The sequence below is a fragment of the Lissotriton helveticus genome, chromosome 2_1 (assembly GCF_964261635.1).
Source record: "Lissotriton helveticus chromosome 2_1, aLisHel1.1, whole genome shotgun sequence".
NCBI classification, from domain to species: Eukaryota; Metazoa; Chordata; class Amphibia; order Caudata; family Salamandridae; genus Lissotriton; species Lissotriton helveticus.
Window position 1 is genome coordinate 2,060,636,388 of NC_136059.1, and position 26,643 is coordinate 2,060,663,030.

The window sequence follows — 26,643 nt, forward strand, 5'->3', positions numbered from 1 at the left end:
GTCATAAGTGCCGGTGTTGACAATTAAGTGCCAGTGCCAAGTACTGGAAACCACCAGCTCAAATTAAGCACTGCTGCCTTTTTATCCTTTCTAGACCTCAACCCATCTGGAGTGATGAGTTTTACTAAAACCCTTTGAGGATAGCTCTGGCATCTATGTATTCCCCTCTCTCTTGTCTTGTGTCCCACTGGTATTATCAGACGCAGACCCAAGATTTGTTTTGCCTTCAGTATAAACGCCTCCGATGAAAATGAGGAGAACTATATTAGTTCAACGGGTGTAGTGTACTTCCTCTTCCTGTCAGGTGCAATCAATCAAATGTATCTCTGCCACAGGCATGTACTTCAAGAGAGTTAAAGTTGTAAGAGGGGCTTCAGCAAACCTCTAGCTGGCAGCACCAACCTGGGTGCCAACTCCTCCTGTCCTACTTCTCGGAGCACTGTTTTGGGTGCTGTGGTGCAGCCTTCCTTTCAATGATGCAGGTGATTCATCATCACCTTGGTTCAGACAGCAGCTAGTCTGAAGCAGTGGTGCTGGAACAATTTTCAGAGCAGGGTGCTGCCATCAATGTTAGATCTGTAGTCATAGGGATGGTGAAAAATCCAAGTGTTACACAAGGAACAAGTGTAGCAAATGTATTCAACAGGAGTGTGGGAACAGTATAGTATGTATCTGGTGGGGCTTTTTGAAGCACAGTGTTGTTAATATTTTACTAAAGCATGGTGCGGCAGCGCACTATCTTTCATAGACAGCACATTTTCGATTGAAATGGCCACTTAATTTGCACGACATACAGTTTTACTCACAAAACTATAAAACATGTAAACAAAAATGTGTGGAAATTGAGTTTTAGCAAATAGTTCATTTGAGCATTACTAAGTGTACTGATTTGTTTTGTTCTCATTAAAATCTCTGTTTCCATTAAACTTCAGGATTACAATAAATGTGCTTCATTTGACCTTTTCTAACTGCTGATATATTCAACAACATTTGTACAGTTCATTTATAGATATTCAAATGTTGTTGCGTGTTAAAAAACATAACATCCTGCAGCCTTTCATCCCTGTACCCCAGCAAGATTGTCACATAGTTCACTTTATGAAATCCTCTCACTTTGAAGAAAACACCAATCTTCATGTTAAAAGAATAAGCAGTGATTTATCAGAAGACGTAGCCTGACATTTTACTTCTCTTAGAACCACAGCAAAAGTGACAAGAGAAAAACATAATTTAAGGATAATCTTTATTTCTCATTTACCCCGAAGCCCAACTTTTAGTGCCTATAGTTTGAAGTACAGCTGCAGCTGATGATTCAGATGTGCTTGATGGGGTTGGTGACCCGCACTAAACAAACAAAATATGTTGAGAAGGTATTAGAGCTAGGACTGACAGTGATAACTAAGCGGCTACCCACCCCAAATTTCTGAGATGAGTATGAGCGGAATGTGGGGTGCGACACAGATTGGTATACAATGGGGCAGGTCAGGGGGCAGAATGGAGTGGGACTGAGTTGAAGTCTGTTTACAGCAGGTAATGCCGAATCCTGTGGTGAGGCAAAATGTAGAATCTGCTGATGATTAATTGCTAACCCAATTGGTATACAATGAGGCAAGTCACGGAGGCAGGATGGAATGGGACTGCTTAACTGCTAACCCAATAAAGGAAATATGGAAAAAAAGTTCGAAGCACAGTACAATTGATGTGCACAATTTCTCTATTACCACAGAGCTTATCTTGCAAAGCATAAAATGAGTAGTCACAGGACTATAAGCAGGATCACTGCAATACTGCAGGAGTGGAGAGCCAAATTATGTGGCATAGTTGACTAAATTAGGCAATAGAAATAGGTACTTTTGTCGATTTATATGGCACATTCTGTGACATATTTATTTGCTCTTGTTTACTTTTATCACTCATTACATTTGCCTGTGCAAAGCTTTGACTGCATTAGTCAATTAATCAATCAATTAATCAGTAGATTTGTAGAGTGCTTCTTGTCACCCGTGAGGGTATCCAGGCTCTGGCAGGGTCAAGTTGATTAGCAAAATATCCAGGTCTTCAACGACTTTCAGAACTAGAAAAGAGATGAGAGGTCCGTAGATGAAAGGGTAGCTCATTTCATGTCTTTGCTACTAGGTAGAAGAAGGATCAACCTCTGCATCGGCTATATCGGGTGAGGGGGGTGAGGGTTAGAGAAAGGGACGTGGAGCGGATGTGACTTGTGGACTGATGGAAGTTCAGGCTGTGTTTCAAGTAGGCGGATCCTCAGTTGTGTGTGAATGGGTCAGGAGAAGCATGGCCCATGCAGGTAAGCACGTGGGAGGCGTGGGCTGGGGGGGGGGTGGTGAAAGTGACAAACGACGGGATAAGGAATGTAAAATAAATAAATGAAGATAAAACCACTTACCTTCCGCTCGCTTCATAGCTGAGCCGGCGATGCGACAAGTGCAAGGTAAGTGGTTTTATTTATTTATGAGAGAAAAAAGAGCAGGACAACCTGACCAAGGTTAAGCACAACCAAAACAATAGTAAAAAAGTAGATGTTGGTGCTGCACACTCCAAGTGCCTGTTGTCCTAGGGCACAGATCCCAAAAGGGTGAAGTTATAAACAGAAGTAGGAGGCGCACTCAAATAGATTAAGGAGACGATGTTAATGTTCCAAATAACTCTTCTTTATTTCGGTCAATTAAACCAGATAGAAACAGCCAACGCGTTTCGTTACAATATGTAACTTCGTCAGGGCAAATATTTAGACGTGGCGTATAGTAAGCCAATATATGGATATCAACATACAGTTGAGGGTGTCATATGTCGATGGGTCAATAACAAGGTGCTTAACTCTTCATATTCAATATTCAAAGGGCATCAATTTCATGGAATATCTCTGAGGTAATTGGCACAGCGAAAGCCGCCTTAAGAAAAACGGAGATCCAATGAAAGATGGAATGTACTCATGAAGATACATATCAATTCCAGAGCGGGACGCGTATTTCAAACCGCTCTTTTCTATAGATCACTATGAACGTAGTACCCCAAGGTCTTATAGTACACCTCCTAGGTGTGACTGGTAGCGCTGGATATTCCCTATCCCATTGTATGTTACTTTCACACCCTCGCGCTCCCACTGCGCTTACCTGCGCAGCCCGCCACTGGCCAGGAGCTTGAATTGGCAAGGGTCAGGAACTTGAATTGGTATTTTTTCTGTACAGGGAGCCAGTGGAGTTCCCTGCAGTAGGCAGTGATATGGGTTCATCTAGAAGGATCCAGGACGAGTCAGGTTGCGGCGTTTTATATGGTCTGTAGTTAGTGGAGATGAGCTGCAATTCTTGCATAGAGAGCATTGCCGTAGTCCAGTCACTGAAGATGAGGGCCTGGGTGATGGTGCGTTTTAAGGTTTGGGGTAGCCATTTGAATATCTTACAAAGCATGCGGAGGATGAAGAAGCAGGAGGAGGAGACAGAGTTAACCTGACTCCTCATGGTTAGCTTGTTGTCCAGAATGATACCTAGCTTCCTAGCATGGTGAGTCGGTCTGAGGTACTGAGTGCCACCAGGATGCTTCCCATGGGGGCCTTTTGTTTCAGAAAATCAGTACCTCTGTCTTGTCAGAGTTGAGCTTCAGGCAGTTGTCCTTTATCCAATTGGCGACATCTGTCATGATGTTGTAGAAGTTAGTCTTGGTGTCGGTGTTGCCTTCGGAGAGGGGGAAGATGAGTTGTGTGTCCTTGGTATAGGACATGATGTTGAACACATAGGTTTTGGTGATGGCAGCCAGAGGTGTCATATAAGTGTTGAAGAGAGTGGGACTGAGCAAGGATCTTGGATTTACTCCACAGAAAATGTCCTTGGGTTCGAATGTGAAGGGGGGGATGTGGACTTTTTGCGTTCTCCTGGTGAGGAAAGTAACAGTAACAGTTTACACCTATAAACAGTAATCAGCAACTAAAAGGTGACCGGTTAACATTTTCGAAGGGTTTTAACTTTGTTGCACCATGTGTTGTGCTCTCTGTTACTAACTTGTGATCTGTTTGAATTATAATTCTTTTTGTTGAAATCTGACAATTCCACAACAAATGGTAGATCATAAGGCGCATGTAGCAAATCCATAATTATGAGAAAAACACAATGCATAATTGCATAATTCATATGGCTCTGACTATAGGAAGGACTGACTAAACTTCCTTATAAGCACTGTTAACCCTCCTCATACATAGAGAATGGACTCCAGTATTGACATATTGATTCCTTGGTGGCATAACACGTTCAGCAAAAATTTAACTTTTAAAAAAAAAAAACTATTCTCAGCTGGGTGTGTTAGTAGTGCTTGTAAACAACTTTGATTTAAATTGATAACAAGGGGATTATTTATGAATTTTTTTAGACACAAAGTTAGTCATTTTCAAGGAGAGTGAATCAAAAGACAGACACAGATAGTTAATTCAATAAGTTTATATTCAAAGGAAGAGAAACGAGAAACAGGCGTACACAAGATGATTTGACCAAATCCTGTATATTATTTGCATTCAAATGTATGGTTTTCATTCAAATTGATTAAAGTTGTAGGGTACAACTCCCCTAGTTGATTCATTCACTCTGCCCTTTATAAACTATTGACCTAATCTGACACATTGCAGCTACATTCAAGCACTAATTTAGGTCATCGTAAAACTCCACAAGCATTGTTGGTCCTGAAGCTGGTCTCAAGCACTCATGACTGGGGACCGAAACGTTGACCCTGTTCCAATTCTCATACGTTAATGACTGCTCCCCTGGATTGAAGGCTACCTATACAAGATTGATTCCAGTTAGTAAGAGAGTGGACTTAACATGCATCAATCTATGAGGCTCTGACAGGAACTTTGGTTTAATGCACAAAATTAATGTATGCTGGGTGTTTCTATTTTCATTGTACCCCACAACTTTAATTGATTCGAATGCAAATAATATATTTGAATGCAAATAAATATACAAGATTTGTCAAAGTCATTTTGTGTACGCCTGTTTCTCCTTTCTCTTGTTATGTTATGAACTTATTCAATTAATTATCCTTGTCTGTCTTTTGATTAACTGTCATTGAAAAAGAGCAACCTTATGTCTAAATAATTTCGTAAATAACCCCCTTTGTTAGCAATTTATCATGTATGTTATAAATACCATGGCTTTGAGGGATTATTAGGTTGCCCATCTTTTTTATGTTGTAAACAGCTTTGTGCCCCTCTACTAGTACTAATTTTTTTTGAGCTGGCCATCGGTGCAGGGAAGAGGAAGATGTTCCCTGTCAAGAAGCTACGCTATGCAATGTCTACGCACGGGAACAGTTTCCTGTCTCTAAGCGTAGGCGTGTTTGATTCTGCGCTTCGCTCGATGGCCGACATCGATCAATGATGTCTTCCTACAGAAAGCAACAGTAAATGAGTTTTTTGCAGCATGCGCTGCAATACGCCGACTGATTTATATCGTTCCGCGGTGCAGCAGCTCCCCCGAGTGGGGACAGGCAAATTCACAAGTTCTATTTTTTTTAGAAATCATATTATACCTGCTCCTTTGAATAGAAGCAGAGACTGTGACCACGGTTAATTCATGAGACAACCCCTCGGTGTTCAGGCTCAATGTGACAAACCATACTCTTTGCTCGGCTTGACCCATTTTCTTAATATTGCTGGTTGACTTCAATTGTCTCCAATATTTGTTAATTTTTCACTGTTTCTGTTTTTGCCGTTTCACTATCCTTAGGAGAAACGGGAAAAAACCTAGACAACTTAAAAAAGTTTAAAAATGAAAAGACCTCGGATAAGTCATTAGGCCTCATTAATTTATGGCGCAGCTGTCCGTATAAGAAGCTGTGGAAGACGGCTGCTTGTAGTTCTTGTAGCCTGTACACTCAAAGAGGGCTAACCAGAGCTGTTGAAGGAAGAATCAGGGGTCTTACGGGTATATAGTGTCTAATGGATTGGGAGAAATTAGGATTCTGGTTACGAATGCCACTTCCACAGAGTGATAAATACAGAATTAAGAGAGTTCAAGCACGGGCTACCACAGTGTGCATTAATGAAACTATATACGGATATACTTCTGAGCAGTGTCTCAACAGCTAATCCTGTATATGCCAGAGAAATGAAGGGGAGGAGTTGAAGGATGGGCCACTTCAAGTTCCCAAAGAGAGCCTCATGTCTTATTGGACTTGCTCGTAGAAAAGCAAGAGTTAAAGGTGTAAGATTGTGGGGTGCTGTAGGCGGGAGTGGTATAATAAACTATTTTATTGTCCCTAATGCATTGACTATGTTGCAGGTCCTGGTGCCTTTATAAAATAGATATATTTGTAAATCCAGGCTCTTTCCCATGTTCAGCCTGTGGGTACCTTGCCACCTAGCTGTTGGACTTTTAACTACTTCCCTAGCTCTTAAGAAAATGTTGCACACTGGTATTACATTTGTATACTTATGGAATACTTACACATAACATGACATGTATTTGTAAAGCGCGCGTTCACCCATAGGCATCTTGACACTGAATAACAGATGTTTATTGTTAGCCACCGCAATGAAACTCATTTTATCGACCTCAGATTGACGAAAGGCTGAGTGGCCCTGTCAGGATTTGAACCTATGACCGAGAGGTTGAACACAAGCCCCTGCAGTGGACGCATTAGCCCACCGAGTCACCAGACCTGGCTACATAAATGTCGCCTTGCCATGTCGCCTTGCCATTTTCCTTTCTTCTACTGAAATGTGTTAATTGGAACTTTTTCTGCTCGAACTTAGCAGTTTTCCTTACTTGATGCTTAACCTGAATTCCTTGGTTTTGCATCCATATTCTCTTTTTCCCTCTACTTTCATTTTTCTTCAGAAGGGATAGTGTTTGGTGCACCACTGCAGCTGTTAGCCATGTGTATCGTGCCATCAATCATTCACAGCAGCTGACCTGCATAATGTCCAGATCTTGTGATTGAAGACCTGTCATGTGCTCTCAGCCACATAAGGTCCACCTGGAGCTGCCTAGATTGCATGTAGAGAAAGGTTCCGCTGAGCCATAAAAGAGAATGCATTTCATCACCAGCAATTAGTGAGTAGATAAGTACAGGATCTTGTCCTCCTGGACCATTACTAAGCACCTTTCCTAGTGATAAGTTAGTAAGGCATCAACAGCTGTTACCCCGCCTCCATTATGGAGGTTACCCGCACTGGCCTCACTCAGGTGAATTAAGTAACAACTGTAATGTCAAAGCACTAGAATGCAAGAGAGTTTCCCCCCAGACACTGAGAACTTGATTGTAGGAAATCCCCATTCTGCGCATCTACACCACATATTTTGCACCTTTCTTTGGACCTTATTTTTTGCTAGGTGTAGAACTCTGTCCACTTTTCCTTTGCTAAATAGGAGTTAAGTGCCTGTGCCCTCCTGCCTGCCTCCAAACATGGTTACATTTGCTTGTGCCTATTTGTCCTATTTAAGGTGCCTATAAGTACCTAATACATGGTATAGAAGATGTACCCAGGGCCTGGAAGTTAAATGGCAACTGTGGACTGCATCGCCTATTTTACCATCTGCCACAGTGGCAATGTAAACATGATTTCAGGCCTGTTTCAGGCCTACCTTGTGTAGCCAGAAGCAGCAGATTTAAACCTGCTGTACAAACCTATAGCAATTAGCCCTTTGACAGGTAGGGAAACCTGATTTTAAATATTAGGTAAGTCAACCCTAAGTATACCTTGCTGACCAGAAGATTGAATGCATAATATTTAAATGTGTAACATGTGTGGCCTTAGAAAATGTTCCCAGTGACTAGGCGCAAAACAACATTGGTCACGTTATAACTGGCATGTAGCAAAAGTTAAAGTATAGATTATACAATTCAATCTATAACCTTTGACTTGTACCATCTACAGACTCCATTCAAACACTTATTTTTATATTTAATAAACATCCCATCTAATAGTGAAGTCAGATTTTTATTAACTATATGGGAAATTTGACCTTTAAAAATTAACCTTTACCATGCTTGAGGCTGCTGGAGGCTAAATTGCATTAGCTCTCTAGCCACTGTGCTGCCTGTATGTGGCCTCAGTGAAGAATGAAAGAGGTGTGAAGACTTCTCCCAGAGCAGAGACGATGGCCTGAGTGTGGGGGTGGTTTCTTTCCCTTGGTGAGCAAAATAACGATGGATTAAACCCAGATCTGTGACTGGGGGTGAATGTTTTGCAATTGTGCAACATTCCGTCCATCATCTTTTGTGTTTTGCTGTTCACCCTATGTGGGAAGGGTATGCACAGACGTGGGTCCCGTGCTCACTACGCCACTGGAGACAAGCTATCCTGGCTGAAGACGGCTGATAGCCAGAAACCGGTCCTAGGATGCCTTATTCCGGTCCAGGGAAGACATGGCTTGGCAGTTCGGGCTGGACTGTTCCCATGAGGCACAGGGCCAAGACTGATTTGCATATGGCCATGTCTGAACTGGGGTGGCTTGGTGAGCAAAATAACGATGGATTAAACCCAGATCTGTGACTGGGGGTGAAGGTTTTGCCATTGTGCAACATTCCGTCCATCATCTTGTGTGTTTTGGGGATGCCGCTGCGGCACCCCCAAGCATATTCTGAGTTTCCAAATCTCCACACTTTTCATGGCAGTAAGGCTGCCATGTAAAGTGTGACAGTCAGGAGACTAAGGGGGCCCTGTGCATGGGGGTGCATGCAGTGGGGCACAGTTTTCCCCCGTCTGTATGCACCCCTGTTCCTGCATGGCATGGACTGCACCAGTCCATGCCGTGCAGGAACTTGCTTTGGTGGTCCCAAGACCATGCTGTGCTAAGGCTCTTATACGGTCGAGTTTGATGGTGTGGGAGCGGGATGGTGGTGTGTTAGCCTGCTTTCACACTGCCAAACTCATAATCAGGCCTTAAGTCCAGTTCTGCCTTGGGACTTAGAACATTTTCAGCAAGAAATATCCAGATTCCAGAACTCCAGCGGGACAAATCTGCATCAAGTTTTCCAGCCCTCAGTTCCACAGTGGCTGCTATATTTCCAGTGGCAGCCCGCTCATGGAGCATTTTTAATAGTCCATTTCTGTATTGGGACTTAGACGAAATTTCTGTGTTTTTCTTTAAAAAAATGAAAAAGTCCCATTCTGAAGTGGGACTTAGAAACTTTTGAAAACTTTTTGACTTACATACTTTTCCCTTGGACCAATCCACATGTAACCGACAAAGGCTCAATTGTGATTGGCCTCAAAATGTGCCTACGTCTAGTTCTATCCCTCCAATAGACTTTTATTGATGCTTTGTGCTTTTTGGCGCTATTTCTACATAAAACTTTGTTTTGGTGTTATTTTGATGATCAAAATGTAACTATTTTTCTAATTCGGTTTGGGAATTCTATTGCTTGGTGTTTTAATTTTATTACTGTTTTGGCACTGCATAAATACTTTACACAGTGCCCTAGGTTAAGCCTGTCTGCTCTGTCCCATAGCTGCCAGGGGGTAGAACTCAGGTTACTTTTGTGACTTTGAGGGTTCCTCCTGACACAAAGTGTTTTTTTCCTGGAGGTGGGAGGTCATCCATCCCAAATAATAATCCACTTGCACAGTTTGAGAATAGAAAAACACACATGGTGCCCTAGCCTCGTGTCCTGTTGCAGCTCAACCTCACTCTGATGTTGCTCCTGGTATCCCTGTTTCACCTTTTACATGCTCAAAGTCTGTTGCCAAGATCAGTGGATCCACGCAGTGTACCAGTCCCCCTAATCCACCTGGCACTGCCATTCATGATCCAATTGCTTGTCCCATGGCTACAACCGGGCCATCAGCCATTGACAGCTCTCTCGTGAATCCTATCCCTAGGCTTCTTCCTTAGTAGGGATCTTGTGTTATATACCTGCACATCAACTTGGACAAAAGTCCAAAGATCAGCATCTGAGAGCCTGTATGCATGTACCCAGTTAGGTCCTACCTTGTGGCCCGGGCCAAGACTTAGAAAGTGCTCCCTTTGAGACCTTGAAGTCTTTGCCACAAATGAAGGCATTTACTTCTTGGTGGCTGCACATGCTCCTCCCCCAGAGGTGGCTATCACCACATTGCCTCATGATTTCAAGCAAGCCAAGAAGGCTGTTAGGAAGTCCCCAAGGGCAGTCCAAACATTATGTGATGGATTGTCCCAGCTTATTTGTTGGTGGTGACAGTGACCTCTCTCTGTGAGGGCTAAAGTAATGTCTGCGCACTTGGAGAAAGTAAGAAAGTGTCTAAAGATTCCTCTAGAAAAAATGTACCAGTGCAGACTGGCACATTTGTAGATATCATTGAAGGACAATGTACAAAGGAAAGATGGACGATGCAGTGCCCCAAAGTTACATTCTCTGGCCTTACCTCTAAATTAATTTGTACATGGGCTGAAGAATATTTGTCTGCTCTCATGCATGTTTACTCAGTGAGAGATCAGTTGTGCAGAATGCTTTCATCATTCCACAACCTTTTATTTGCCACAATCATATTCTCAGAATCATGAAGACAGCTGATGAGACCTGTGATCCTATTCTCAGACTGATGAAATAAAAATTTGCTTTTAAGTTTTAATTTGGATTTACAGCAAGTCCACGCATACACATCAACGAAATAACATCTTCAGGACAGTATATAGCACATATAGTAGTTTTACATTTGCTAACACCTGGCTGCCAATCATATGAATCATATGGCTGCCACATCATATGAAACAACACTGAGTGTTGCAGAGGTGCAGTCACATTTGTCAAATATTAGCAAGGTACATTCTGAGTAGGCCCCAAAAATCTTTGGATCTTGATCCTGACGGCAAAAGGGTACTATAGGTATCAGCATTACATGATCAGGTTTAGAGGTCTTGCAACCAGTTCTCATATCTGGGGTGGCATTAGCCCCCTAGCACATGGCGACTCGTCACTTCCCAACATTAGAGCATAAGAGTCAATTTCCTATATGATTTAGGAATGTCTTTGAGGTAGCTCATTAGGGCCATTAGCAGACAGATGGGGAAGTCCACAGAGATAATCAGGTTAAGCTTGTACCAGAGCTTCTGCCAAAGTGAATAATTAGGTGGACAATCCTATGCTGCATGTTGGAATAAAGTGTCTGGAGCCCCACACCTCCAGCAGGCAGAGCACTCAACCAGCCCAAAGCGCAATATAGTATGCTCTGTGCATGAATTTTTAATGTATAATCCTGTTTTGCCATTTGGTGATATTTCCTTAACCTGCTGACAGCAAAATAACTACTGTGCCTCAGATATGTGACTCCCGCCATCGCTTCATAGTCAAATTTATATTCCATCCTGTTGTGTATCATACTACTATGTATACATGTAATTAGCTTAGCTGGACTCGGATTAGCTGTAAGTGTACCTAGCAAACCACTGTCTGGCAGCTCTGTCAGTATGTTGGTAAAAGGGGCCAGATGTACTACCAGTTTTTAAAAGGCACAAATGGAAAATTGGCCCATTTGTGACCACTAAAAAGGGTTGTAGAATGTACAAATCCAATTTTGAGAGTTGGTAACCGATTACAGATTTGCAAAATTGGGTTTGCAAGTCATTATTAGGAAGTGGCATGCCAAGGGCGTCCCTTCCTAATAGTGAGTCGCACTGGTATGTATGATTGTTTTGCTACCGCATTTACCACCTACTTCAAGTAGGTGGTAAGCCAGTCGTAAACAGGAAGAGGTCCAGAGGGGCTCTTATGGTGGCACTGTGAGCTAGCTGGCCTCTAGGACAACATATCCTGAGGGGATGCAAGGGATCAGTCTAGCACCATCCCAACATTGATGTTGCTCAATGAGTTAAGGATGCTATGTAATTTAGATATATACTCCTCTCTGATCACTGGCTTGAATTCTTCCCACAATGTGGCCGCCAAATCTACCAACCCTTTATTAATATTGAAATACGACAAAATGGCCTGCCTAATTCCAACCCTGAAGACTGCACCCAGCAGCTCAGAGGGCTGTAGATGCCATGCTCCCCGAGGCTGCAAGACCTTCTGCATTCGCATACTGAGGATGACAGGGGAATGGTCCAATAAGGTTCTTGGCTGGTAGGAGCCAGACTCCATCCATCCAGCAACATCCCTGGACCCCAGCAAAAAGTGAATTATAGACTGTGATCCATGCACGGCTGAATAGAATGAGTAGGCATGAGTTGTGGGCTGCATAACTCAGTATAGATCCAGCAGCCCAAACTGAGCAATAGTATCTAATATTGTTTTGCCTATATGACAATGTTGAGCTGGGTCAGTGCCAGTGCTGTTAAGTCTCACCTGTAGAAAAGTGTTAACGTTTTCTCCTCATATAATAGTACAGGGCCTACCACAAAACGTTCAGACTATCCAGAATCAGACCATATAAATATAATAATGTGATGTGTTGAACCCAGTACATCCTTGACCAATAAATAGCAACCTTGCTTCTCCTTATGAAATTCAAGTGGCTTGAATTGAAGTCGCTTTTTATTAACTTATAGTGCCACCCCTCTTGAGTAGGTAGAGCAAGAGGAGAGGCATCTTTGCAATGAGCAATGAGCTCCAAAATTGCAGCTTCCTGACTCACCCATACGTGTCTCCTGAATGAGGGCAACGTCTATGGTGTGTTTGCTAAGGTACACCAGAATCAGTCTGGCCTTCTTATGATTATTGATTCATCAAATATTCCACATCATTAACTTTATACTTTGCGCACCCTGATCCTCAAGTTCATAAGCTGAGCGTTTTGGGAGTTATAACCCCCCCCACCCCCGAGCATTAAATGCATACCATTTATGCCCAGTGTGTATCCACAGCTGCAAGCTCTATATCTCCAAAATGGTTGGCTGTAAAGTCCAACCATCCACCCATCCCACATCAAGCCCCACACCCTTGATGAGTTACCCTAAAAAACAACAACCATATGTAAACATTATTTACCAACTAGAAATTGTTTACTCCACTTACAGGGCCCGATTCACAGAACTAACTTAAGACAAAATCCTAAATTTACTACCATTTTGGCACTCATTTCGATATTCACAGAAGTTAGAAGTCCTAACTTTAGGACTCCTAAATGCCTTCTGTGAATACCGAAAGTCTTAAAGTTAGGATTTTTCTCAGGTTAGGAGTCCTAAAGTTAGGAGTCCTAACTTTACTACTCCTAAATTTAAAAAAATCCTAACTTTAAGACTTTCGGTATTCACAGAAGGCATTTAGAAGTCCTAAAGTTAGGACTCCTAACTTCTGTGAATACCAAAATGAGTAAGTGCCTTCTGTGAATACCAAAATGAGTAAGTGCCTTCTGTGAATACCAAAATGGTAGTAAATTTAGGATTTTGTCTTAAGTTAGTTCTGTGGATCGGGCCCGATGTTGTTAAGCTACAACTTGGGGTGGCCAGAGGATCAATTGTGAATCTTGGCCAAATTATAACAAATCTAATATGTACAATGCTCAAGAGGAGCAGAAGTTGACAAATCAACCCTGGAAGATCCCACGTCACACACGTCCTAGGTATCAGGCAAAATGTCTTTGGAAATAGATGGTTAGACTGGAATCCTCCCATCGTCAATAGTACGGATGCTTGGAAGGCGGTAGTTTGACGTAAGTTGTACGCTCACAGAATATGCAACCTGAAACTCAAGTAGAGCAGCAATGTCTTACACCACTTTGCTAAAGTGACCTGGCGAGGAGTTAGCAGATCTGCTTCCCCTGCCTCTGTCCTGTTGCAGCTGTTTGTTAAGGAAGGAAACGGCTTACTCAGAGAAATGAATGCATGATATTCGTATTGCAAGATGAACTGCAATCTAGCTGAGTTGCACAGCCTTTTGTATGCCTCGTTCATGCAGTTTCTTTTTTGTTGGAATGAACTTCCTACTGGTTTTCTGTACCACCTGGGTAAAGTCCGGATAGATGGAGAGGGATTTCAATTCTCTCTTGTGCTAGCTGAAAAATGTTGGTACAATCTCTATAATTCAACAATTTTGCGATGATTGGGTGTGGAGGTGGGCAAGCTCTATGATAAAAAATTTATGAAAGATTCTCCCACTCAAAGATAGCCTTTAACACATGGTCTTTGGCTCTCTTCATATTGCTGGATTCCAGAACTCCCGTATTAATTAGGTTGCATCTACGCAATCATGCCTCCAAATCTTCATTCTTTGCTTTCATTTTGTCTAGTTCTAGTTGCAACTCTTTGTTAAGTTTCGCCTAAACTGCAGAGTCATGCTTGTGATCCAAAATGCAGCTATCAGCCATATCTGTGCTAAAATGTTGCTAATCTAGATGGGCCTTCATGCCATCCAGACCCTTTGTAAGAGGATCAACGTTCGTGGCTATTGTTGACAATATACCTTGTATCTCAAGTAGTGAAGGGTGCACATCGCCTAGACTCTCCACGTCTTGGCTGCGGCCAGCTTCCAAAGGGGGCCTGATTGCACATCTCAGTCATGAAACTTGGTTGCTTTTTTAGTGCCTTCAGACTTGCCATCTCGCTTCCCCATCTTAAGGTCCTCCGGTGTAAAAATGTACTATGGGCCACTGCTATGGTGCAATGTTTGGCAGCCTAGCATGCACAGGATACCACTTCAGGCAGGAGTGGGTGCTAGCACAGTTCTACTATTGCAACATTTGCTCACACAGGTCCCCAAAAATGTCATGCCCAGTGCCAGTCATAGCAAAAGTAATCTTTCGCCTGCCAGTAGTAAACTACCCTTCTCTGGCATGGCCCACAGCTCCATCCGTCCTCCCCGGTTCCATTCGCAGTCTATTCCGCTCCTCTCATTAATAGTGGCTCAGGTAGGTTATGTGAAACTTCGGATGGCAGCATATGCAGGATTTTGTGAGCGAATTGAGGCTTCAGCCTCAAGAGCCTTCTACATTGCAGCCATCTTACTTTGCGCCCTCTAGCGCCCCCCTGAGACAAACACTTTTAATACCAGCCTTACCGTGGGTTTGTTCTCTGCAAGTTGTGACGAGAGTAGGCCCTCGGATTAAGAGTAGAGAAGTGACGAGAGAATAGTCAATTGTATATTTACACGTGTGACTTTCTTCATTGCGCGTGTCGTTCAAAGGTATCTTATTCATTGTATGTGTTAAAAAATTAAAAGATCGTAAAATTGCAGCCTTTTGTTTTTTGTGTGTGAAAAAATATACATATGTGAAACAAATTTGTCTAATCACATGTTCTCAAAATGACTAAATAACTGTCATTTACCTTCTATTTTGTGTAAAAATAATAGTGTAGTAAGTCAGCTAATTAATGGTCGCACTGGGGTTGACTGTTAACAAATAATGGGTAGTTATTGTCTTTTATTAAGTGCTTTCTTTCCTGTCTAATATTTACATGTGTGGATTTGAAATGTGTACATTAATTAAAATTGGTATGGAAAATATTACTGTTGGAGCTAAAAATTAGCTAAGAATTGTAAATGCTCCATATAATTGTTGAAGCATTGTTTAATATTTCCTCAAATGGGACTTTCTGCTTTAGTTTTCACCTCTATACCGCATGGATGTGTTTATTTTAAATAAAGTATCACACATCCATGGTACTGTGTCGCCCATAGAGCAGAGCAAAATGAACCTCTGTATTAAAAACAGATAAATAGCTTTATCCAAACAGGTGTGACATTTGCCAGGAAAATGAACCAGCACGTTTACTTCATACTTCAAATTATTATTACTGGAGTTTTGTTAGAATATTTTTACTTACCAGCAAATGCAGTTTGATGGTACCGAAGTCTGCATGACTCCGAGTACTGGCCTTGCAGAGCTTCATAATTTCACACACTGTAGCTCATTTGTATTCATCAATTCATGGTTACATTGTCCTTAGTTAAATGTCCTAAGTACAACTTCCGACTCAGCAGCTAACCTGCAGAAGTGTCTTGTACAGAAGGTCTGTAAAACAATATACTGAAGCCTTCATTTACTGTATTTTGACGCAGTGCAGCAAGCCTTCCTGCTTCGCTGCCATGCATCAAAATAAGAGGGTAGGAATGCGACGTATCTACAAGTTATGGCGCATTCCTGTCCTTCTCCCGTGCGCCTGTGCACAAACAGCAGCTGTGTGCCAACGCAGGCACCCATGTTGCAAGGGTGCCTGGGTTGTGGGGATGATTGTTTTTGTGCAGGAAGGGACACTTTCCTGCACAAAAACAAATAATTGATGGCATTTTCCTCTATCTATGCGTGTTGCATCGAAAGAGGAACAAACGAGGAGAAATAAAAGTATTTCCCATCGTTGTGTCACTCCGATTCTGATGCATTCCCAGGTTTACGACACTTTGTAAATCTGGGCATGTGTCAGGTTCCATGGATGTTGCATGAGAACACCCACAGCAACACCCATGGAACGCCCCTTTCACGCAGAGTAATGGGTGAAAGGCAAACATATTTACAAGGCCATGAAAGTCATGCAGGGTGACTTTACATGGCCGTGTAAATACGGGCAAGCACACTGCTCTACCGGTCCATCAAAAAAAGTGACACACCGGCAGCGCAATGGGCTTGTAAACGAGGCCCTAAAAATGTACATTACCCTCAAAGTCCCCACCGCAAAAAAGCTCAGTTCTTACAAATAACTCCTGTATCCTCTAGGGTCCTCTTAGTGCGTTCCTGGTTATATAGCCCCTCAAACAACATTTTCATTGATAGTGGGAAACAACAAAATCTTTCATTGTCATTGTGAAAAGATGAAGGAGGTGTTTTGGGCATAACTGACAGGGAGATATAATACTTTTTAGCAGCATTCTCTGTTTGGGATGAACAACTCTGCCATCCCTTAAATAGCATGATCAGCAAACACTGTTATGAACCTTCAAACCAAGGAAATGTTTTCATGTTTACAAGATGTGCTCAAATCAACCTACTTAGGGAAGTATTAAACCCGTTGGCTGCTTCCGCTTTTTTGCGGCAGTGCGGCCGTTTTAAAAAACGGGCGCGATCGCGTCGGCCATTGGCCGACGGCAGCACCAGCGAGGTAGTGCTGCCGTCGGCCATTGGCTGACGGCAGCAGCCAACAGGTTAATATTCAGATGAGTTACACCATGTTCCTTATCAGTCGGCCCATACCAAGGGAGCAGTAGACATGTTCAAAATATTGGAGCATTAGTGGTTCAAAATAAAGCAATTAGAGGCATGGACACAGTCAACCTGCCTTTCATCGAACATAACAGCAAATGTTTACTCATCCTTCCCAGTACCTTGAGCCTCTGTTTACCAGGCCGGAGCCTCTCATCCCAGAACATGTGCCTAGTCCAAATATGTTTTTTAGACATATCCTAATGTCTAGAATCAAAAGTCAAATTTAGGTCAGTTGACCAGCTTGATATAATGTTAATGCCACAGTGAGCTGGATGGTAACTTTTGCAGTAGACTGATGTATCTATTGTAGTAATAGTTTGATTAATCACTGTTTAAGAACCGTTTTCATCTTCTCTAGAATTCTATTTGGCTATCTGTCATGTATTAGATTTTCATCGGCTCTTTCTGGAAAAATGTATTAATACTGCCGACATTAACTCATGAAATCTTGGGAAAAAATCAGCTCCCTTTCTTCCAAAGTAGTTGACCAACTTTTGGGGCAATATGGCCATTTGAGGTAGGAAGGTCCCTGAATATTGGAAGACGAATAGAAATTTAAAATATCGGAGTATGAAGCAAGGTTTCTTGGAAGCCTGAATGACCAACGCGTTTTTAAGCACTGTGGCTATCAGCTCAGTTCTCTCTCTATATATAGGAATGGCATACACCTTCCAGAATGACACAGCCTAATCCAGAAATCCCCACTAAGACCCCCTCTTTGAAATGTGAGTTAGTGTCAGAATATCGTCTTCTTCTTTCTAGAAGTGGATAAGAGCTGAATGTAATGTCAAGAAAGATCAGAGTAGCAAAGACAGAATATATGGAATTGTGTGTGTACCAACCCTTACTTTGTGCAGTTCCCCGGGGTGTTAAATTCTTAGGGCCTCCTCTATGAGGCCCTACCGGCACTAAGGCACCGCTGGAACATCACTTTTTTGAAGTTCCGGTGGCGCAATGTGCCACTGGCATATTTATAAGGCCACATAAAGCATGTTTCTTGGATTTTCATGGTCTTATAAATATGTGGTCCTTTCATGCAGAAAACTGTGAAAGGGGCATTCCATGGGTGTTGCTGGGGGCGTTCCCAGCAACACCCAAGGCTTTTTGACACTGCTCCAGATTACAGGAAATCATAATTCTGAAGCAGCGCCAAAAATGTATGCCTCTCCAGGGGAGGCATAAGGGAGGCACAACGAGGAGAAATATCTTTATTTCTCCTCGATTTTCCTCTTTCTATGTGTGCTGCATTCTGCATTCTGCAGCACACATAGAAAGAGGAAAAAGCCACGGTGCAAAGCTGCCTACGCTGGCGCACGCCAGTCGATTGTGTGCATGCGCAGAGGAAAAGGACAGTAATGCGCTGTATCTAATAGATCCAGCGCATTCCTGCCCTTTTCTTTTGCTGTAGGGAGGCGTAGCAGGAAGGCCTGCGCTATCTTATGGCAAAACCTCAGAAATGAGGCCCTTATTCTCTCTCCCATAGTAAAGTATGGTTTAGTGGAAACAAATAGGTCACGTTGTATTACATACGTTTATAGGCTCACTGGACAGACCTTAAAGGGTTCCCTGGGTCTCAAATGTATTTATGGTTTGCATTTTAATATAATTTATTCTCTTTTAACATCTTTTTGTATTTGAATGAAAGATCTGTTGGATTCCATTGATAAGGATTGCTAGTGGATGCATTAAAACGTAATATATTGGGGCAGGTACTTTCGTTCAGTGTGCTACATGTTAAAACTAATGTTTTTAGTAATGATTGCATGAAAAGCTTGTGTGCATTTCCGCTGAACATTCATTCTTGATTGTTGTAACTTTTCAGCCCGGAGACATGAAAGATTGGTTCGTTGGTCGCACCAATGCCAAGGGCGTCGATCTGAACAGAAACTTTCCAGACCTGGACCACATAGTGTACGTAAATGAGAAAGAAGGTGGCCCGAACAATCACTTATTGCAGAACCTGAAGAAATCCGTGGATCAGAACCCGCAGGTAAGTGGTAGCGCCATCAGAGAACATGGCGGGCCGAAATACCTGACTTTGCTGTATTTAGTGTTGGCTTATAGACAATAAACAAAAGTGTCCAAAAGGTTAAAGACCTTTTCAAATGAATTGTGGGCAAGAATGCAATTGCTTACGTTGTATTCAGGTCTGAACATCATGTGGCATAAATGCCACATTTCTTATTGATCTTTGACAACGTAAAAGTTCCTCCATCTTTAGTAACAATTTAAAAGTGATTATCCGACCAAAAATGATTTGAAGTCACTCAACACTACTATTGTCTTCTTTGTCAAGGAATCTGAACGCAGCAGCTCCTGGCTATCTTACTATTGGCAGTATTTTGACGAACACTTACCACCCCAAACACAACCCATCCCAAACCAGAGCTTGGTACTCACATTGTTCTCAAAAGGTTATGTATAAGATACTCAGCTAGAGGTTTGCAAAATCCTATTTTTAGATCCGAGAAATGCGGAAGTGAATATTTGGGCAATTCTGCTGTTTCCTTTGGTTTTGACGAATGCCTGCAGGAGCGCCAGGGGGACCCACAGGCAGGTGTTGCACACAGACTTTTGCTCCTGAGGAAGTTTCTTTGAAGAATACTGTATCCACCCAAAAGTAACTAGTTGCTCGCAGTGCTTCTAAAAGCAACTGCTCATTTGGCATTAGTTCTTTCCCCATTCACAAAGCAACACATCATCCACAATTTCACTCTGTTTCTTGACAAAAAATCTAAATTTCGCTCACTCATCACCGCTTGTCTCCTCAAAGTGTTGAGCACCTGGCACAAAGTCAATTCCAGGATGAACTGATGAGAACAACTGAATCAGCCGTGGTTTATTGTGGAATTATTAAACCTGTAAACGTACACTCAGATGTAATTTTATAGTAAACATCAATGTATGCGGTGTGTGTGTGTGATTGATGAGGATGTTCTTGAAAGCTTATCATATACAGAAAGGTCATCAATATTCACTGATTGGAGACGGGTATGGAGTCTGGGCCTGCCACACAGTAAAATGGTAAGTATGTTTAGGACTGTAATGAGAGTGAACAGAAGTTGCAATTCTCTATAGATCCTTGCACTACAAAACCTGTTAGAAGCGTAAGCCCAACAATTGGTGGGGTGGCGAGTCGCTCACTGAGCACTCTTGACACATTAAAATAAGCATACATCTGTTTGGATGAAGATCTGAAGCTGGCTAGTGTTGTGTTTACGTCGTGTTTTTAGTGGATTGTCTTTTCCATTTTCGGAGGGAGGTGGGTTATAGAGCGCTGATATTGTAGAGTAGATGGGATGAGGTTGATGTGCAGGTAGGTTTTAATATGACATTTTGAATGTTGATAACAGGGAGACTTGAAACAATTGGTGGGAAAGAGCCTGGACTGTGGTGTGCATTTGGGTTGTCCTTACTTTGCTATGGACAACTTCATTAACACCTCCCCTGCATTTCATGCTTTCCTCTTCATTTCAGACTCTTAGATTACATCAGGTCTGATACTGGGGACAGCACTGACCCATCCTATATAACAAAAGGCTTGTTTTCCATACTGATGATCACAGTGCAGCACCTTTCATTCTCCATAAAATCCCATCAAATCTTAACCCAGACCAGGAATCAATGCTGGCTACATTGAAGTTCCATGTATGATGAGATCTGGTTTCATAACGGTGTTGTTTCACTATAGAGGGTTGATGCTGGTGCTAATAAACAGTAAGGTTCACGTTGTGATTATGTGCTACTAAAAGCTTTAGGATACCTTTGAACAAACTGAATGCAAATAATAAAAATAATAATTATTATTGAGCCTTGTAATTATCAGTTTCCTAATGCACTGTTGCAGTCACTGGATTCTAAATGAGCATGTTTCAGCCATTTTCATGGGAGGTTAGGTAAGCCTTGCTGTGTTTACCAAAGAGCACATCAAGGAGAAGATGACAGTTTAGGGTGATTACAACATAGAGCCTTGGGGATACAAATACCTTTCCCAAAACCTCAGCGGGAGCAATAAGACACATTGTGGGGAGATTGGCCTTATTCATATTATCATGTGGTATGGAAGAAACAGTATGGAAAATTTTCCAGTGTGCTCACATGCATGACCTCATTGATCTAGTGGATGTTTTAAAATTTAACCTGTTGCTTATTCAGCAGCCTATTGAGCAACATCAATGTGAGCAAGCTGTGGTTGGAACTTCGTAGGCCTAGAATGAGTGAAGCCGTATGTAGGAAAGTGCCCTTTTTTGACATGGTCACCCTCACTTTTTGCCTTGTATTTGATGTGGTTTTGACTCAGAGTGTACTGCGCCTCTGCTAACCAGGTTTCCAGTGCCAGTTCTATTTCCCAAAACTGTAGAGTTGTACCCCCAATTGGAAATACCTCTGGTACCCCCTGGTAAGTGGTATCCCTGGTACCTAGGGCAGGGAGGCCAAAGAGGGAACTTGAGGGCTGCAGCATGAATTATGCCACCCTAAAAGACCCCTTACTAAACACATACAGACTGCCACTGCAGGCTGCATATCTTGGTGCAGACAAAAGTGAAAATACAACATGGCACACAGCCTGTGTGCCATGCACACAGGCGCTGCATGAATTATAGGTTAGTCACCCCTATTGCAGGCCTTACAGCCCTAAGACCGGGTGCACTATACTACATGTTGGGGAATAAGTGCATGAGCAGATATGCCCCTGTGCTGGTCAGCCCTATTACTGCCAGTACAAGTTAACAGGGAAAACATTTTGAGTACATGTGCTGGACACTGGTGAAAAGGAGTTCCTCAGCTACATAATGGCTTTACTGAAAATAGGTATGTTTGGTATCAAACATCTCGTATTAATGAACCAACACTGATGTCAGTGTTGGATTTATTGATATATGCACAAGGAGGGCACCTTAGAGGTGCCCCCTGAAAACTGACCAGCGTCTGGTGTGTTGCCTGACTGGTTCTTGCGGGCCTGCCACCAGAGACGAGTTTCTGATCCCCAAGGGTAAGGTCCTTTGCTCTCAGGAGGTCAGAAACAGAGCCTGCTTGGGAAGAGGGTGTTCACACCCCCTCTCACAGGATGACCTGCCGATTAGCATTCCAAGCCAAGGGAGCTTCAAAGAAGCCACCCACTTTAAAATGTGAATCTGGCTTGCCGAAAAGAAAAGGAAGCTTTGCCCAGAGCCCTTTGACACCTGGACTTGCAGGAAAATTATCTAATCAGGGAGACGTTCTCATCCTCAGGCTAGTACCACCTGTAATGTGGGCTACCTGAAGTGAATACGCCTTTTCAGAGTTACCCATCTTGAAGACAGCAAACGTAGGAATAGTGAGACAGGAATATACCCACTTCCTGCAGGAAGTGTTCATTTTTTTGTGAACATTTCTTTATTGCAGCAAATCAGTGGTACAGTCAAATAATCACATTGTCACCAGTGAGAGAGGCGTGCGACTTCTTGACATTAACCGTATATCAATTAACCCATTTACTTTTCATTTTTCAGAAGAACACCCCTACATAAGTAACTCCCCCCCTCCCACATCCCGCAGCACTGCACATTCCGCTCATGTCTTCATCCATAGGGCAAGTCAAAGCATTTTCAAACAATTGCGTAGTATACGTTAAGTGATAAACAATTCCGTTCCTACTCTACTGACGTGGCGACTTTCCCATTAGTGCCTCCTGTTGCCTGTCACACTGGACCATAACTCCCCCCTTTCATCATACAGCCCACTTCATAATAGTACAGTCCTATGCCCCTTCGCGGGTCTATCGGTAACATTAGGCAGCATTCTAAGATTTCATTAGTACATAGCTCAAATCCTGTCATCATTGTATCCCACTCTAGAGAGATGTGTATTTTCCGAAGGCCTCTCTGTTCCTCTCTCCGTATTTCCATCCCTTCCACCCTTCCCAGCGCATCATCTCAGTATGCCATCCCTCCACCTCCGGAGGTCTCGCCGACTTCCAGCGCATTGTTATTAATCGTTTCCCAAGCAACAGTGCCAAATCTACAAAGCGGGTGGCTGCGTTTTCCCTCTTTTCTCTGTGGCCTACCCCCAGTAAACTGTACAGTGGTGATGCATATGGTCTGCCCGGTGCCACCGACTCTAAGGTTTTGTGGATTGTTGCCCAGTAATTGCCGAGCCTCGGGCAGGACCATAACATATGTAACAATCTGGCATCTGCTGCTCCGCATCTGGGGCAGGTATCCGCTGCGCTCGGGAACATTTTATGCAATTTGTGAGGGGTAAGATACGCTCTGTGCATGATCATCAGTTGAATGAATTACTCGGCCCACATCAGTCTCCCATCTATCCCGAGTCGGCTGTAATGTGATCGCTCTACCGGTGCGGATGCCAGCCGTCAGCCATTTCGTCAGGCGGCTGCCCGTTCCCATCAGATATTGCATTGTGAGGAGCGGGTTCGCGGCTGGTTCCGTCCCATTCCTTGCCCATGTCGAGGTGATGCATCGCACTACCTGTGCATGGAGCAGGAATTGTGTGTCAGGGGTATTGTGTAGTCGTGTGAAATCCGCGTGTGTCATGAGAGCGTTCTCCGCAAAGAAGTCGCCCACCTGCAGGACTCCCGCCTGCTGCCAGGGTCGTAATTTTCGTTCCGATAGTGTGCCAGTGCCCAATGGGAGTCCTAGCAGTGGTATAGTGGGGGCATAGGACGATGTGGTGTAGGTGTATCGGACCGCCTTCCTCCAAGACTTAATAGCAAGGCGCAGAAGGTACGGTGCCGTGACCGGTACTCTAGTGTTTGTTAGCATCAGTTTGTGGAGATCTCCCCTGTCCCTGTCTACTTCCGTCATACCCAATTCGTGCAAGTTGCGTCCCGCCAGCCAGTAGGCTAACCATTGGAGCTGGCAAGCGTAACCATAAGCTATCACATCTGGCGCCCCCATGCCACCTCTGTCTGTGGGCAGTTGCAATTTAGCCATACTGATGCGTCGCCTACCAGTGCCCCAGTTCAGCTCCGTGAGTAGCGTGTTTATAGTCTTGAAGAGACTCATCGGGACCAGAATGGGCAGGTTCGTGAAGAAATACAGCAGTCCTGCAGGAAGTGTTCATGTACGGGTGTGGTAACCCCAAGGGTATGTAGCCCATTAGCTACTACCCTACTATGCCCTAATGCCCCTAAATTCAGTATTTAAGGAAGCCCCATGGCACCAGAGAAGCACAACCTATTCAGAAAAGGGGGTGGTGATGAACAGAGTGTCTGAATTAAGCAGACCACTCTTACCCAGTCCAAAGATCAGGGCTTGATCCATCACCGTTATTTATCTCACTGCCCCATCCCAGCTCAGAACCTGGCTATATGCAAATTAGTCTGTCCCTGGCCCAGTGCATCAAGGGAACAGGGCAGACCAAACTACCAAGCCAATTCTTCACCAGAAAGGAGACAAGCTACCGGGGACCGGTTTCTGGCATTTCAGCCTCTTCGGCCCGGCTTGCTTGAATCCTGATGGAGCAGTGAGAAAGGGACTCATGTCTGAGTATACCCTGCCACACCTATAGTGGCCAAAAACGATTCAGAAAAGGGGGTGGTGATGAACAGAGTGTCTGAATTAAGCAGACCACTCTTACCCAGTCCAAAGATCAGGGCTTGATCCATCACCGTTATTTATCTCACTGCCCCATCCCAGCTCAGAACCTGGCTATATGCAAATTAGTCTGTCCCTGGCCCAGTGCATCATGGGAACAGGGCAGACCAAACTACCAAGCCAATTCTTCACCAGAAAGGAGACAAGCTACCGGGGACCGGTTTCTGGCATTTCAGCCTCTTCGGCCCGGCTTGCAGAGAAGCACAACCTGCCAATCTGAAAGAAGGAAACACATGTGAAGAGTTTCAAAGAGCAAGAACAGAAAATCCAGCAAATGACTTGGTGCCAACCCTGCTGGCCTGCCTGCTGACTTCGCCAATTGCACCAAAAGTCCTGCAGTGTCTTCAAATCCTGGGAGACCCTCCAGTACTTCACCCAGGAACCAATAACTCCTGTGGGACAGTGGACCTGTTCCCCTGCATCCTGAGGTACCAAAGGCTAACTGGTGCAACTCCAAGACCGCAAAAACAGATGCCGAAAAGCACCACTGCACCTGAGCCACCTAGCCTGAGCTGAAGTGGGCCAATGTGGCCCCCAGACCCTCCAGACTTGAAGTACATCTTGGGTTTCCCCACTGTGGAGTCTTCAATGACACCTGCAATCTCTGTATGCAAGCCCCCTGCTACTACGACTGCACCGGGTAGGAAAAACCCAACGCCTAAGGGCACCTCTGCGCCAGTCGCTCCTGACCCATAGAAAAGAGGACCAAAGGTGTCACTACGTCCATGAGCATCATGAGGACAGATAGTTGGTTTAGCGCGACTGGCCTCCCAGTCAAAGCCTGCAGCCTTTTTTTGCGAAGACCAATCCCCATTCACTTCCACTGGGCACCCAACGCTGTTTTGCCTCCCTGCACACGACCATCCTAACGTTGTTGGTGGTGTCTGGCTGGTGTTGCCTTGGACCTTGCCCCCACTCACCTTAAGTCCTGGAGATTGGTATCGTGAGTTGCTAGACTGTACCTGAATGCCGTACTTGTTTTTCCTCGCATAGGATTACATTGAAGCTTCTGAAAAAAAAAGTTTTGCTTTTCAAATACAAAAGTGTTTCTATTGAAAAACTTACTTACCTGATTCTGGAGCCTAAATATTTATAAAGACACATGTTATTTTTATAAATTGGTGTGGATCTCCATTTTGAGTCGTGAGCATCATTTATTGACTATTTTGTGTATTTACAGATGTCTAACGCTTCCCTCTGATAAACCTAACGCTGCTCGACCACACAACCCCTAGAAGAGCACCATGGGATGGCTAGAGCAAGCTCCTGTCCACTTATAAGGGAACCCATGGACTCTTTGCATGCTATATCTCATTTTGATATATCATGTAAAGAGCCCGCTTCCTACAAAGTATTTCACTATATGAAACCTGCCTATCGGTTAAGTGATAATTTCTTTATGTTCCCAAAATGCCAAGATTTTTCAACAAATCATCCGCTTTGGCAGCGTAAGGCTGATAGCAGTCTTTATTTACTATCAAGTGTTTAGATGTGTAGGCACAGGAATCCAGGTTTCTATCCAACATTTTTCAAGGGCCTCCCCATGATGTTTCAATGTATGAAGTTCACCAGGCCAAACAGAAAGGAAAGGAAGCTTTGGAAAACATAGCGAAGGGTCAGTTTCTGAGTCCTTTGGGAGGGGAGGCGAGGCAACAGTTCTGCTGCACACAGAAGTGATGCATCAATCTGGCCTGGAGGAGGACGTGAGGCGTCGAAATCCAAGACAATTCTGGTCTGTGGGTGATGCATGGAAAAACTTGGCGCACAGGTACGATGCGTGATACACCAGATGGTGATGCATCGCTCTGCGAGGCTTCGCACCGTCCACTGTTGCCAGACGGGACTTGGTGAGGCTATGCATCACCTGGTGTTGGTTCCGAGAGGCTTCAAACGGTTTTGCGATGCTTCATGCCGCTTCTGGCAGAGATTAGCTGGAAAACCCACCTTTGAGGTCCTGTAACTGGCACCTCAGGCAAAGGTAGG

At 43.6% G+C, this 26,643-nt stretch overlaps 1 protein-coding gene across 1 annotated transcript in view; it reads left to right on the forward strand.

The window, feature by feature from the left end:
- CPE (carboxypeptidase E) overlaps nucleotides 1-26,643 on the forward strand; it is a 332,480-nt gene that overhangs the window by 203,136 nt on the left and 102,701 nt on the right. Inside the window, exon 3 of the mRNA XM_078677023.1 lies at nucleotides 18,885-19,052. Within this exon, the coding sequence (XP_078533149.1) occupies nucleotides 18,885-19,052 (168 nt within the window). The remainder of the gene's footprint in view (nucleotides 1-18,884; nucleotides 19,053-26,643) is intronic.